We start from the raw sequence: 13,133 nt of genomic DNA, 5'->3' as shown, positions 1-13,133 counted from the left end.
GGAAAGAAAGAAACGACCTTTTCAAGTTTGCGTGTTTGTGCGGCCCCTGCTTTACGCAGAGTTGTAATATTTGTATATGTTGTAGTGAAGGGGTACTCTTGCGATTGTGCGATTGAAATGGCGAGCTTTTGAAGGCTATTTAGGACCCCTTTATGGCACCTGCCTGTTTGAACACTTTTTGCACTTTTTTCATGACATGGGGATCCTGTTGACCTTGCCATAAGGCCGTAACGCCCACGCAGACATGGACTCCCACGGGCAGTTGCCTCTCTAATACCTGCTAAGAATCTCTATGGTCAGAATAACTTGTTTTCGGGCGTGTTGGCTGCGGCCTAAGAATATAACTAGCTCGAATAAACGACACACAATAAAGAGGACGCCGACAGGCGCTTAACTTCCAACTGTTTATTAGCAAAACCAGTGTCGCACATTTGCACCAATATCCAAGCAATCGCCACAAAAACAGCATATACGTTATAATATGCGTAGATGACAGAATGTATCTAAAACCCGCACCCCAACTAACCTGTTTTTGTTGCGCAAGTCGAGATGATTGTATCAATGAATGGCGCTAGTCTTTGCTAATAAACAGTGGGAAGTGTAGCGCCTGTTGGCATACCCTTGTATGTCGTTTATTTGCGCTACTTATTATGTCTTAAGAGGTACGTGCGCACGTACATACACTTGAGATCTCGCCATTAGTGGCCCCTGATTCCTCGAACACAACGCGCGCCGAGCTCCCCTGCTTTGCTGCATTCAGAGCGTCGGCCAAAGAAGTGTCGCTTCAAAGAAGTGATTTCAAAGAAGTGTCGCTTTGGCCAGCGCCGGTCATTTCTCATATGTTTTTGTAGACAAGGATGACATCCGAGCACGCTCAAAGAAGGCAAGAACTGTGACTGGTTTAACAGAAGTGCGCTCGTCAAAACTAGTAGAAGTTTGTTTTCTCCTGTACTTTCATTTTCCACGCTTAGTGGCATGATCTGGCGAAGCCAAATCGCCTTCAACGCGCCTACTATAAACGTACGTTCCTTTCACCTGGACTCTACGATTCGACGAGGCGCATTGCCAACTGAAGTTTTGGGCTACATCAGTGCCCCTCATCAATCATTCATGACATTCTGGTACCTACTGAACTTCGAGCTGATGTAAGCTGAGGGGGCATTGGAGCCGTGTTCGTTGAGCGTCAAGATGGCCACCCAGACTTCATTGTTTATGCAAGTTATTCGCGGGCAATGCTCACCGTGCCAATGCTTGTAGTGTCGGCAGGTGACAGAGCGATACGTTGATGGTTGCCCACAATGATAGCGGTACAAGAGACCTACGTCCAGACCACCTCGCCAACTTAACCGGTAACATGCATGCACACTCCATATGAGAATGTCGATATCGACCTCCTTGCACCGCTTTCACGATCCACGAGTGGGAACCGATGCATAATTGTATGTGTGTACCACCTTTTCCGTCATCCAGTTGCACAGACACCTGCGATTTGTCCTTCCCCGTTACTCAGGTCTCTAAATTTCTATCTCACTTAAGGAAAACGAGCACTACAAACCAGGACAGAAAAAAACGAAGAGCGACGAAACAGATGCGCTACTAACAATTCCAAGGAAAGACTGGGATATAAGTAGCTTGTCTACTAACACACAAACATACACAAAAAAATATAATATATCTAAAAAAGATACGATAAAAACAAAATAGCCACTGCTGAAGAAAACAATCACACCTTTTTATCGCATGTTGTATAGGATCCGGTACTCATTTGAAAACAGTATAAGCGATGCTTGGCTGACACAGCCTGCGCTGTTTTTCTGGATAAAATACGCTTCGCGCAGTTCTCGCGCCATGGTGTCACGACTCTTTCCTATGACTGTTTCGGTCAGTCGCGTTTTCCTTAAGCAATGAACCAACTAGCCCAACAGCATATTTGACTGAAGTATCTCCCTACGTCACCGCGTTCTTATTCGTCATTCCGCGTCGCGTCATCATCCCTGACAATGGGGTGCTAATTCCCTGCAATCGTTGTTGAGGAGTTGCTCCTTTGTAGTTTCCACATTCTTCTTCATATAACAAAGAAATGGTGTCGCACATCACACCAATAGGACCATTATTAACATGACAACCATGTACGCAGAACTAAACCACAAAAAAAAAAATGGGACGTCGCCTCGTTTTCTTTATTACGCATATAATAGAGTCCCGCGCGAGACCACAGGAAACAGCCCATTTTAAGTTTTGAAGCAAAGCTTTTTACCTCTACCCCCCAAGGGTTCTTTCGCGACCGTTGGTGTCAACAGTCACCCTCTCGTCACGTTCAGGGACATAACCCAGCATTATCGCCTTCAGAGACAGACCGTACCTTCGCCTTACCTTGACTTTTCGAGAGAACAACAAACTACAATACGGCTCATACAATACGGCTCCTTCCCACACCCGACGTGTCTTCCCTTAATGCAACCGAATCGCTACGACGCGGAATGTAATTTTTGCTCAGAAGTAGGAACACTCCGCCACATACGTGGGGTGTGCGACTTTAACCCTGATGACCCTCCTCTCTGTCCGTCAACTACCAAACAAAAGCAATGGGAGATGCTGCTGCCCAGCCCCTCTCCGCCTACCCTGCTTCAGCTGGTGGACAGGCGGCGCGCGCTGTGGAGAAGAAACCAGCCCCCTGGGCCGTACTGTGGGCCGTTCAGAAATCTGAATAGAAGTATTTCTGCCTCCTCATACTGCTCCTCATTCCTTCTATGCCGCCGATCTCGTCGCCTCCGTCCGCGACGGCAGAGACGGAGAAGTGAGATCGTCTAACACTAGCTTTAGGTTTGAGCTTCCTTTAGTTTTGTAAAAAAAAGTTTCCACTCATGTGCTACACCAATACAACTCAACCAAGCACCGTTCATACATCATGCATTGATTTAATACTTACCAAGAATATCTCTTTGAAGTAACACTTCTCTTCTCTCTGGTTTCACTATTTGTATAGCTACGGGAGGGAATTTAAGTGACGCCTCATTTGTAATCATTGTGGGTGCCGTTTACAGCTTTGCTTTCCAACCACATTCACGTGGTGGATTGGCCTGAATTTTTTTGTGCACGGTCGCCGCCAAGCTGCCTCAAAACAATCTTACCTTTTCCTTTTCCCAATGACACTAGCATCACCGAAACACTGAGCCTGGCCGAGAAAGCCCACCGACCAACTCGGTTTCGGATTCCTGCCTCACAAATCGTAGTGTGACTGCCGTATTTAGGATATTGACCATAAAAAGGCGATTTGATATTGCTTTGGAGACCTTTGAGAAAGCAGGAAAGGTGGAGAAATTCATGGCGCATTACATCAGGCCATTGGAAGCTCCAAATCGCGTGAGTGATGTCAAGTACGCCATCTTACGGCTCCTCTGCGACAGACGCAATTGGCTCATGTGGCTCGTCTCAAGCCTTTTCTTCCGCACGACGTACCTTGATTATTCGGGTGGCTACGTCTCCGCCGGAGCAAATGTTACGCGGTCCTTCTACGGAGAGCAGGATAAAGTTACTCTCTCAAGGGAAGAACGGCAGCAGCTACGTTTTTTCTATGAGCTAAATAGGTGAAGCGAAAGAGAACAAGGTGCGTTCGGCCATCTTGAGTCAGCCATCTTGGGTAACCACCTATCCGCATGCAAAGAAACCTTGGCAATCGGGAGGTAACGTTATGTTCAGCGTCCTGACAAAGAAAACAACATTTATGGGAGAGTGTTACAACGTGAAACGGCAGGCATACAACGACGGGGAAAATACAAATACTAAATGCGGTACGAGCGGCAAAAAAATGTCGCTGCGGCTCCTCTCCATTATATTGTAACGTGCAGCCAGCCACGTGTATCAAGCCCGGGCTCAGTTATGGCTGCATGTAAATAGTTCTTCGCTTCATGTAAATATACCGTTTCCTCCCCACATGGTTCGTGTTATCTGCCACCACGTAACAATAATAGGCGTTTTATACAGCCTGGGCTTAAAAAGAATTTACCTGCCAAAGTCAACTATTCTCACAGGTCCAACTTTCATTTACACGTGAAGGAGAGCAGAGAAAACTCACGATTCCGCACGCCGCGAGGCATACAACGACCACAGTGATGACCACAACTGCGGGTGACTGCGTTCCAACGACGACCACCTTTGCGGCTGCTAGGAGAACCCCCTGGATCGACTGCTTGCCGGCCACGAAGACCTCCGAGTCCACGTAGTCGAGATCGGCCGTGAAGCGATTCAGAAGCCGGCCCCGCGGTGAAGCATCAAAGAACGACACAGGGCTCCAGAGAACGCCGCCGAGCATGGCGCCGTGTAGGGAACGCGACAGGCGCCGCGCCGTCGCCGCCAGGAGCACGCCGCCGGACATTCGGCACATGACTGCGAGTCAGCAGAGCAATTTGTACGCCAGTGGTGCGCACGTTAGGCCCCAAAAAGAAAGGGTGGGTAATCCGGTAATCGTTCTCTGTGTCCTTCCACTCGTTGCAGCTACGATCGCTCTTCAGACTCGCACTCTGAATAAGTTGAGGTATTCAAAGGGTTCAAACTTCGGCGAGTTGGTAATGGCCCATCTTAAAAACCAACAACTGCGCGCAATTAACGGGGAGGGCAACACAAGCGCAGTGTTGTCCTCGTGTGTTTCTGTCCCCGTTAATTGCGCGCAGTTGTTGGCTCTTAAGATGAACCATGAATGCAAAACTACGAGGTTGGAACGGTAGCCCATATTTTCGCAATTATCACGCAATTAACACGCGTGTGCGTCTCCGTGTGTGTAGGTATGTGCGTGCGTGCGTGCGTCTGTGTGGGTGTGCGTGTTGTGTTACGCTCTAGTCGGCAGGTCCACGGGCATTTATTACTCTCATATCTGAATGCGGCTTGGCTGAACGCCTGTGGCCATGGGTACACTCTTCTTTGCGGCGGCTACTTGTCACTGCGGAATAGCCGGCAGCAATTCTTTCTGCTCGGCGGCTAGAGGAAGAGGCCAGTGAGAAAGAGAGAAATTTATTCCTACTTGCCCCTACTGTGTAGCGTTTGGTTTTTTTTAACATTTCCGGCGCGTTTTGCCTCTATTATATCGCCGAGCTTTTGCAGGGGCTCTACACCTAACAAATCCTGACATCCAACAGGACGGTATCTTTCACAGAACTTCACTCCTATCTTTGCCCAGACTAACTATTTTAAGTACTCGTTTTATCCTAGCCCAATAACAGTTTAAAATGAACTGTCATATCCCATTTTTCAGTCTTGAAACGTGCTAATGTAATTTGAAAATCATTGGGAAATGGGATTTTGATCTTGGGCCTTACTGTGTTGCATATGTGTCAGGTATATTTAGCCACTCCTGCATTGCTGCTTTTTGTTCTAACGTCCCCATTCCTGCTTGTGCAATTCTTAATTGGTTAGGAGGTTTAAGGCGCCGACGCTACTCAGGCGATGAGGCACGCCGTAGTGGAGGGTTCTGAGGGTTCACCCCCTGGGGATATTTAACGTGCTCGGAAATCTCGAAAAGCGGGGTCGTCTGTTTTAGCCTCCATTAAAAAAAACGGCCGCGGTGGCAGGGAGTCGAACCCGGGTCCTTAAGCCAATCTTGGCGTGCGGTATCTTCCTAATAAATAAATAAATACATTTCAGGCCTATTTTTTGCGTGCGTGTGATACATTTGGCAATCTAGTTTCTTTTTTATAACCATCTCTCACAGGTATTACATGTACAGCTTGAAGTTACAATAAACAGGCAAATGTATTTCCGTAAATCGCAAATAACAACCTAATGACAGATAAATGTACTCGTCATTGTTGGCCAGCAATAAAGCCGTCTGTTATAGCACCACTGTGCACTGTGGCTGCTGCTGGGGCTTATGCTCAGCCAGAACCCCCTGCATCTTGTCATCTCCGGGTTCCCACTCTGCTCTAACGAACGCATCCCGCACATAGCACGTATCACGTCATAACGCAGCTGCGGCTCCGCACTACGCCGGCACACCCAGCGGTGGGGCCCGCGCGTGTGACCTGTTTGCCACAGAAGTGCGCACAGGTGCCGCCGCCGTACTCTTTCGCCCTTTGCAGAGCGTGGGGTCGCTGGACACCACTCTTTCCCCGTGTGCCGCAGTTGCGCTGCACATGCGGAAAGAGTGTACTCTGCTCTGTTGCAAGTGTACGCGCGGCACCTGGGAAAGAGTGTACGCTGCTCTGGTTACCCCTTTCTCTTGGAACGCACGCGGGAGATGCCCGTGTTTGCTGCGTTCAACGCAGTCTTGTGAAAATTTAATAGGCCCATCGGTAGATGCTCAGTCGATCTGTTACGTCTAAAAAAGCTACAAGTACTAGCCGAAAAGTGAAGCTACATGTTAAGAAGATTCCGCTCCACTCCCACGAAAGGGATGCCGGTGTGTGTTTGTCATAATTTGAAAAAGAATTTCTGTGGCATTTTATTTCTGGCACCAACCGTATCGTATTCTTGTTAAAAGTACCATATTATTTTAGGTTGCAGCCGTGTTTGCGCCACTGCGAAGGCTCCGGCTGGAGTTTCGGCTCGCTCACCATCGAAAGCACAGAGCCCTACGAGCCCTCCGACCCAGAAGCGCCGGCCCCCCTCCACGGCGTCGGGGTGAGCGCTCGAAGCGTCTGTCCACGCCTTGATCCAGAGCTGCTGGAAGGCGGAGGCTGCTGCCGCAGCAGCCATCATTGTCACGCCTGCCAGAACGGGCCACTCCGACAATCGCAGCAGGGCGCGCACCAGCTGCCAGCCGGACTGAGGGGGTTGAAGGGTTGGACACAAACGCCAGTCGGCACCACGCCAAAAGCAGCGAAACATCTACCACAGCCAAAAACGATCATTCCGATGAGGAAAACTTGGCAACACTTGTTGTTTCTTTGCCTGCAAAGCTCGAATAAAAGCAGGGTTTCGCATAATGCCCAAGTCACACTTTTCTTGGAAAGACGATAGGTTTTGTATCCGCGGCAGTCACAGGGACACTGTGCACATACGGTGAATTCCGGTTCTTGAAAGGAGCGGTAACCTAGACCGCGATGCCATCCAATGAATTTGTATGGGAGCAGTCGAGCACCCGTACCAGGCTCAAACGAAATGTAACCCAGTCAAGTTAGAAAAACCAGCCGTACTCATACCAGACTGAAACGAGACCTTACGGTCATCAACTAAAAACTTTTCGTTGAATAACGCCAAATCTCCTAAATTAAAATGTATGCTGCGAGAATTGCGGGGGCACATTTGGAGTAATATTAGACTGCCTGCAAAATGCGCACTAATTAAAGCTCACCGATACGATCATTTGGCTGGCATAGACAGAAAGCGTGCTTAATATATTGTTAGTAATTTTTATACCCGAGTGTTTTTCGTCAGTAACATTTCTTGTCCCTTGCGGTATATCTTTCTATATTAATGCCTAGAACACGCCAAGAAGGCCACTGACTAACGCGTTGATGTTTTGGTAATGACTGATGTTTTGGTTCTTCGTTGATGTTTTGGTTCTTCTATTCTGCCTTGCCAGCTGGAACAAGCGCTACGCCGAAAACGTAACGTCCTTGTCCATCATAACAATCAGTTTATTTTTGCCACTGTCTTCCCCTCTCCAAGTTTCTCAGGTGAATGGGTGACAGCTCTCTTTACCAGTGTTCACGCATTGAACTCGGCCATAGGAAAGAACTGTTAGAGACAAACAGTAACTGGGTCAGAACAACTTCCAGTACTTTCTGTAATTGGTTTATTCAATTTCTTTATAAATAGAGAAAAAGAGTGGCTGCCCTAGTACTTCTGCATTCAAAGATGGCTATCAAATGGCGAGCAGTTTGGTATCACGACAACAAATAGTGTAGGTCTCACTACCTGAACAGCGTGTGTTGTGTGTGTGCGTGCGTAGGTGCTTGACTCCGATTCATGAATCTTGCCTTCGCATGAAGGACATATGTCACTCATTATACCTAGCACACTTCAAAATTCGCTCACGAAGGGCACCCGTGCACCATGTCCGTACGTGCGAGCGTGCGTGTGCCCTTGTGTGTGTGTGCGTTGGCGTGTGTGCGCGCGGGCGCGTGCGTATCGGCGTGCGTGTGCATACGTACGTGCGTGGCCGTCGTGTGCATATGCGTGTGCGTGTGTCAGGGTGTGTATGCGTGCGGGCGGGGGTTTGTGTGTGTGTGTGTGCGTTTGCGTCTGCGTGCGTGTGCGTGTGTGTGGGCGTGGGTTGGTGTGTGCGTGCGTGTTTGCGTGTGTGTGCAGTTGTCGGTGTGTGCGGTTGCGCGTGCGTGCTTGTGCGTTTGCGTGTCCGGGTGGGGTGGTTAGGTGTGTGGCTGGGAGTGTGCGTGATAGTGCCTCTGCATGTGCGTGTGCGCATGCGTCCGCGTGTGCATGTGCGTGCCTGTGTGTGTGTTGGGGGTTGTGCACGTGCATTTGCGTGTGCATGCGTGTGCGTGCACGTGCGATTGCGAGTGCGTGCGTGTGCGTGCACGTGCGATTGCGAGTGCGTGCGTGTGAGTGTGCGCCTGCGTGCGTATGCATGCGTATTTGCTTGTGCGTACGTGCGTGCGCGTTTAAGTGCGCGTGCGTGTGCGTGTGTCTGTAGGTGTGTGTTCATGTGTATGCGTGTGCTTGTGTGTGTTTGTGTGTGGGTGTACATGCGCATGCAAGTGTGTGCGTGTGTGTAGGTGTGTGCGTGCGTGCGTGTGCGTGAGTGCGTGTTGCGTGTGTGTGTGTGCCTGTGCGTTTACGTGTAAGTGTGCCTGTGTGTGTGCATGTGTGTTGCGCGTGCGTTTTCGTGTGCGTTTGCGTGCGGGCGTGGGCGTCGGTGTGTGTCGGTGTGTGTCTGCATGCGCGCGAGTGTGCGTGTGTGTGCTTCTGTGTGTGCGTGTGTGTGTAGGTGTGTGCGTGTGTGCGGGTGCTTTTGCGTGTACACGTGAGTGTGTGTGCAGGTGCGTGCGTGTGTGTGTGTTGCCTGCTTCCGTATGCGTGTGTGTGTGCGTATGCGGGCGCGCGTGGGTGTGTACGTGAGCGTGTTTGTGTGTGCGTGCGTGCGTGTGTGTGTGCGCATGGTGGGTATGTGCGTGCTTGTATCTGTAGGTGTGTGCGCGTGTGTGAGCGCGTGTGCTTTTCGTGTGTGTGTGGGTTCGTGCGCGTGTGTGAGCGCGTGTGCTTTTCGTGTGCGTGTGGGTGCGTGCGTCAGCGTGTGTGTGTGTGTGTGTTTGCGTGTGTGTGTGTGTGGGTGCGTGTGTATGTGGGGAGGTGTGTGCGTGCGGGTGTGTGTGTGTGTGGTACTTGTGCGCGCGTGTGTGTAGGTGTGTGCGTGTGCATGCGTGGGTCTGTGTGTGTGTGTAGGTGTGTGTGTGCGTGCGTGTGTGTACGCACGTAGGAGTGCCTGTGCGTTTGTCTGTGTGTGTGTGTGTCCGTGTGCGTGTGCATTTGTGTGTAAGTGTGTGTGTGCGTGTGTGCGTGTTCATGCGCATGTGCGTGTGCGTGCTTGCGCGTTTGCGTGCGCGCGTGTGCCTGTACGTGTGCGGATGCGTCTGCGTGCGAGTGTACATGTGAGTAGACAGTTTTAGTTGAGCGCACGCCGCAGCTCTGCGCACGCAGGGAACTTGCGGAGGCGTGAGAGCGCATGCGCAGTACGTAAGCCGTAGCCCCGCGCTTTGCGTGCACCCGCAAGTTTGGGATTCTTGCGTTACGGGTTTTGCGGCTTTTGCGGGCTGTACGCGAGGCCCCTCCCGTCCTCTTTCCGGACTCTCTCACCCGTGAACGAAAGGAACAAAGGAATGGCGTCTCCCCACAAACTGGTTTGCGGTTTCTTGTGGCTAGGTTTATGGCTGGCGCTGGCCGACAACCACATGTTTCGTTTGCTAATCTGGCGTTCAGTGGCGCTGCATTTCACACAAAGCGCGCATTTCGGCCCTACTGTTTTATCCACGCATCAACTTCTGCGTGCGGTGAACTAAAACTGGTTCTTCGTGAGAACTTTGCTGCGCGCGCTGCGCTGCCGCTACGTGCGTGCGCAACTCTCTGCGTACGCTCAACTACAACTGTCTTCTGCGTGTGTGCGTGTGTGTGCGTGCGCGTCCGTGTGCGTGTGCGTGTGCGTTTGCGTGCGTGCGTGCGAGGGCGTCGACGTATGTGTGTGCGTTAGTGCGTGTGCGTGTGTGTGCATGTGTATGTGGTGTGTTTGCGCGGGCGTGCGTCGGCTTGTGCGTGTGCTTATGCGTGCGTGCTTGTGTGTGTATTTGAGTGCATGTGTGTGCGCGTGGACGTCGGTGTGTGCGTGTGCGTGTCCGTGCATGTGTGTGGGTGTGTGCGTGTGAGTGTGTATGGCTGTGTAAGTGTTGGCGCGTGTGGGTAGGAGTGCGTAGCATGTGAGTGCGTGCGCGTGGTCGTGCGTGCGTGAGTGTGTGTGCGTGTGCATGTGTGTGTGCGTAAGCGTGTGCGTGTGCGGGCGTGTGCCTGTGCGTTTGCGTGTGCGCGTGAGTGTGTGTGCGCGTGTGTGTTCGCGCGTGTGTGGGTGTGTACGTGTGTGTGTGTGTGTACGTTTGTGCGCGTGTGTGCGTGTGGGTGTGTGGGGGGCGGTGTTGGTAGGTGTGCGTGTGTGTGTAGGAGTGTGCGGGTGTGGGTGCGTTCGCGTGCGCGTGCGTGTGGGTGCATGTGCATTTGTGTCTGTGTGTGTTTGTGTGTGGAGGTGCGTGCGTGCGTGCGTGCGTGCCTGTGTTCGGGTGCGTGTGCGTGTGTCTGCGTGGGTGTGTGTTTGTGTGTGTGTGCGTGTGCGTGTGTGGGTGTGTGTGCATGCGCGTGCGCGTGTGCGTGTCCGTAAGCGTGTGTGTGTTCGTGTGCGTGTGAGTGTGTGTGCACGTGTGCGTGTGCGTGTGCGTGTGCGTGCGTGCGTGTAAGCCTTTGGAAACGGTAGCGCCCTCAGTCAGGTACGAACGCTTTGACAGCAGACTTTTCTTCGTGGGGCCATCAGCGGTCGAGGCGGGTATGTTCTGTATGGCGATAGGTCCCTTTCAGAGAAGAACGGGGAGAAAGACGGAGGAGGTTGGTGAGAGTGAAGCAGAGTGCGATATTAGCGAGAGAGCAGGATTTGGACGACATTTAAACTGGGAAACAGCGCTTGGTAGTGACACGGCGCGATCTCAACAGGGGAGTCGATAACGACTCAAGGGAGCGGATGGTAAGGAACGCAGAACTTCGAATGCAGAGAAGATTTCAAGTTGTCTGAATAATTATTCACAGGTGATTCTAGTGATTAGTTCTCCTGTACGCAACTCAACATCCTCGTTGTATTCGCGTCGGTCAAAATGACAAGTCATTTACGTGACGCTTACGTATGTCTTCTTACGAAAATCACCCGCCAACTTCCGATTTCTTACCTATGTGCAGCCAACTACGTACGCAAGGTCTCCTCTTCCGCGGTGGTATTTTATTTTTCTATTATTTTTCTATAACCCTTTTAACTACTCTTAACGTTTTTTTTCTTGGGCACCGTTTCTGATTCTGTATTCGTGTTTTCGATTTCCAGGCAATACCCCTCCCAGGAATTTTACTCTCTCTTCAAGTTGTATGTATTTTTACTCGCGGGACTCCCCCGCACCACCTGCTCTCCTTCTGGCTTCTCTGAAATCCTCGGTCGGCGTCCCCACCGAATACTTTCTCCTCCGTTCCACGTGGTCTTCAAAAAATCTTTTCCGATCGCAGGCGGTTCATTTCTGACGTAAATTTCCCTTCCTCTCTCAATACTTCGCTGCTCTCAAATCGATCGTCATGTCAAACTCCGTCTCGCCAACCTTTTCTACACGTGTCCTACCATACAAAGAGTGTGCGAGCCTATTATGGACACGACCGGCTTTATAGATAGCGACCTGTCCTTCGCAGCCGGCGACAATGGGAACCATTGGGCCGAAAAATTGCCGTGTAAGGGCGGCGCGCTGCCTCAGGTGGGGCTATGTTTAATCCGCAACCTCCTCGCACCAAACGTTACGGTCGAACCAATCAATGGCGATTGCGCCGATCACTGCCTATAATACCGGCCAGTAACAACAAATTATGGTTAAATCTACAACCGTTTCTTACCTATACAGACGTCAACGTACAGATAATAAACAACACTGCTACCATGTCCGCCTGCTCGTCTGACATTCTTTATTTTCTGGCATTTTTTTTTCATTTCAACATACAGAAACTTTGTCGCCTCTCGCTTTAGGTCGAGGAGCTATGTTCTTGCCTGAAGCTCGTCTATGCACGTGCAAAGGTTCACATGAAAGGTTCGAATTGGTATAAACAGCCCAATAGATTATTTTGCGCTTGGAAGTGCCGTTTCTCTTACCCCGTCGATTAGTACTTCCTTCGCCGGAAAAACGTTTTTTTTTTTTTTAGCGAAGGCAGCATTAACCGTCGGCAACCTTTTCAGCCACTGCAGCGTTTTCCCCATAACTCGAGCGCCTTATTTTTGTAGCAGCTCCGTCGGGGTGGCTTACAGGCCAAAGAAATGGCACAATTGTGTATGGCAGCCGTCCCCGGTCAACCCTTGCGGTGAGAACCACAGTTTTTTTTTTTTTAGATATTTTCTGAGCCACTGCCCCCGTACCAATGCGATCGGAACCTCATGAAATCAGATTGCCTTGCCGTGCGCCTGCCGGGATTGCATAGCTGTACGCAACATATACCGTCGCATACAATCTGTTCACCGTAAGTACAATTTAAAAATATGGCAGGATCTTTCAGCATATTCTTTCGCTAAAGTGGTTCTTTTGGCTAGGTTTGTCACCGAGCCTCCTAGTGGCGTAAGTCTACTATAACCTAAAACGTAGGCATCGCAATCACTGCAGCTGCTTTTTTAAAGAATGGAATCACTATTCAGGGTGAACCTATGCGGCCTCCACATAAGCTGAAGGCTAACCAAGACTCCGCGAGAAATTTCTGACACACGCTCGTTTTTTTTTTCGTTATACTCGCGCTATACAAGCAAATGGGAATTGACCTCTCGGCTGGTGTGGCTTCCCCTTTTTTCATGTACTTTATGAAACAGTACGCGCCATGTGCCACTTTCTGTTTCGTGCTATAGAACCAAAAACACGGTGAATATCTTTTTGTGCTTAATTCTTTCGGATGTACGCTCGCTATCAAACGCGTCTATC

At 50.5% G+C, this 13,133-nt stretch overlaps 1 protein-coding gene across 1 annotated transcript in view; it reads right to left on the bottom strand.

The window, feature by feature from the left end:
* LOC144177985 (ATP-binding cassette sub-family C member 2-like) overlaps positions 1-13,133 on the bottom strand; it is a 603,957-nt gene that overhangs the window by 142,529 nt on the left and 448,295 nt on the right. Inside the window, exons 19-20 of the mRNA XM_077705540.1 lie at positions 6,546-6,756; positions 4,076-4,386 (exon numbers count right to left, since the gene is read on the bottom strand). Of these exons, the coding sequence (XP_077561666.1) occupies positions 4,076-4,386; positions 6,546-6,756 (522 nt within the window). The remainder of the gene's footprint in view (positions 1-4,075; positions 4,387-6,545; positions 6,757-13,133) is intronic.

This window comes from Haemaphysalis longicornis, unplaced genomic scaffold, assembly GCF_048455015.1.
Source record: "Haemaphysalis longicornis isolate Haplotype H1 unplaced genomic scaffold, Haemaphysalis longicornis Haplotype H1 scaffold_1, whole genome shotgun sequence".
Taxonomy (NCBI): domain Eukaryota; kingdom Metazoa; phylum Arthropoda; class Arachnida; order Ixodida; family Ixodidae; genus Haemaphysalis; species Haemaphysalis longicornis.
Note: the sequence above shows the minus strand (reverse complement) of the source record. Positions and strands in the feature narration are given on the sequence as shown.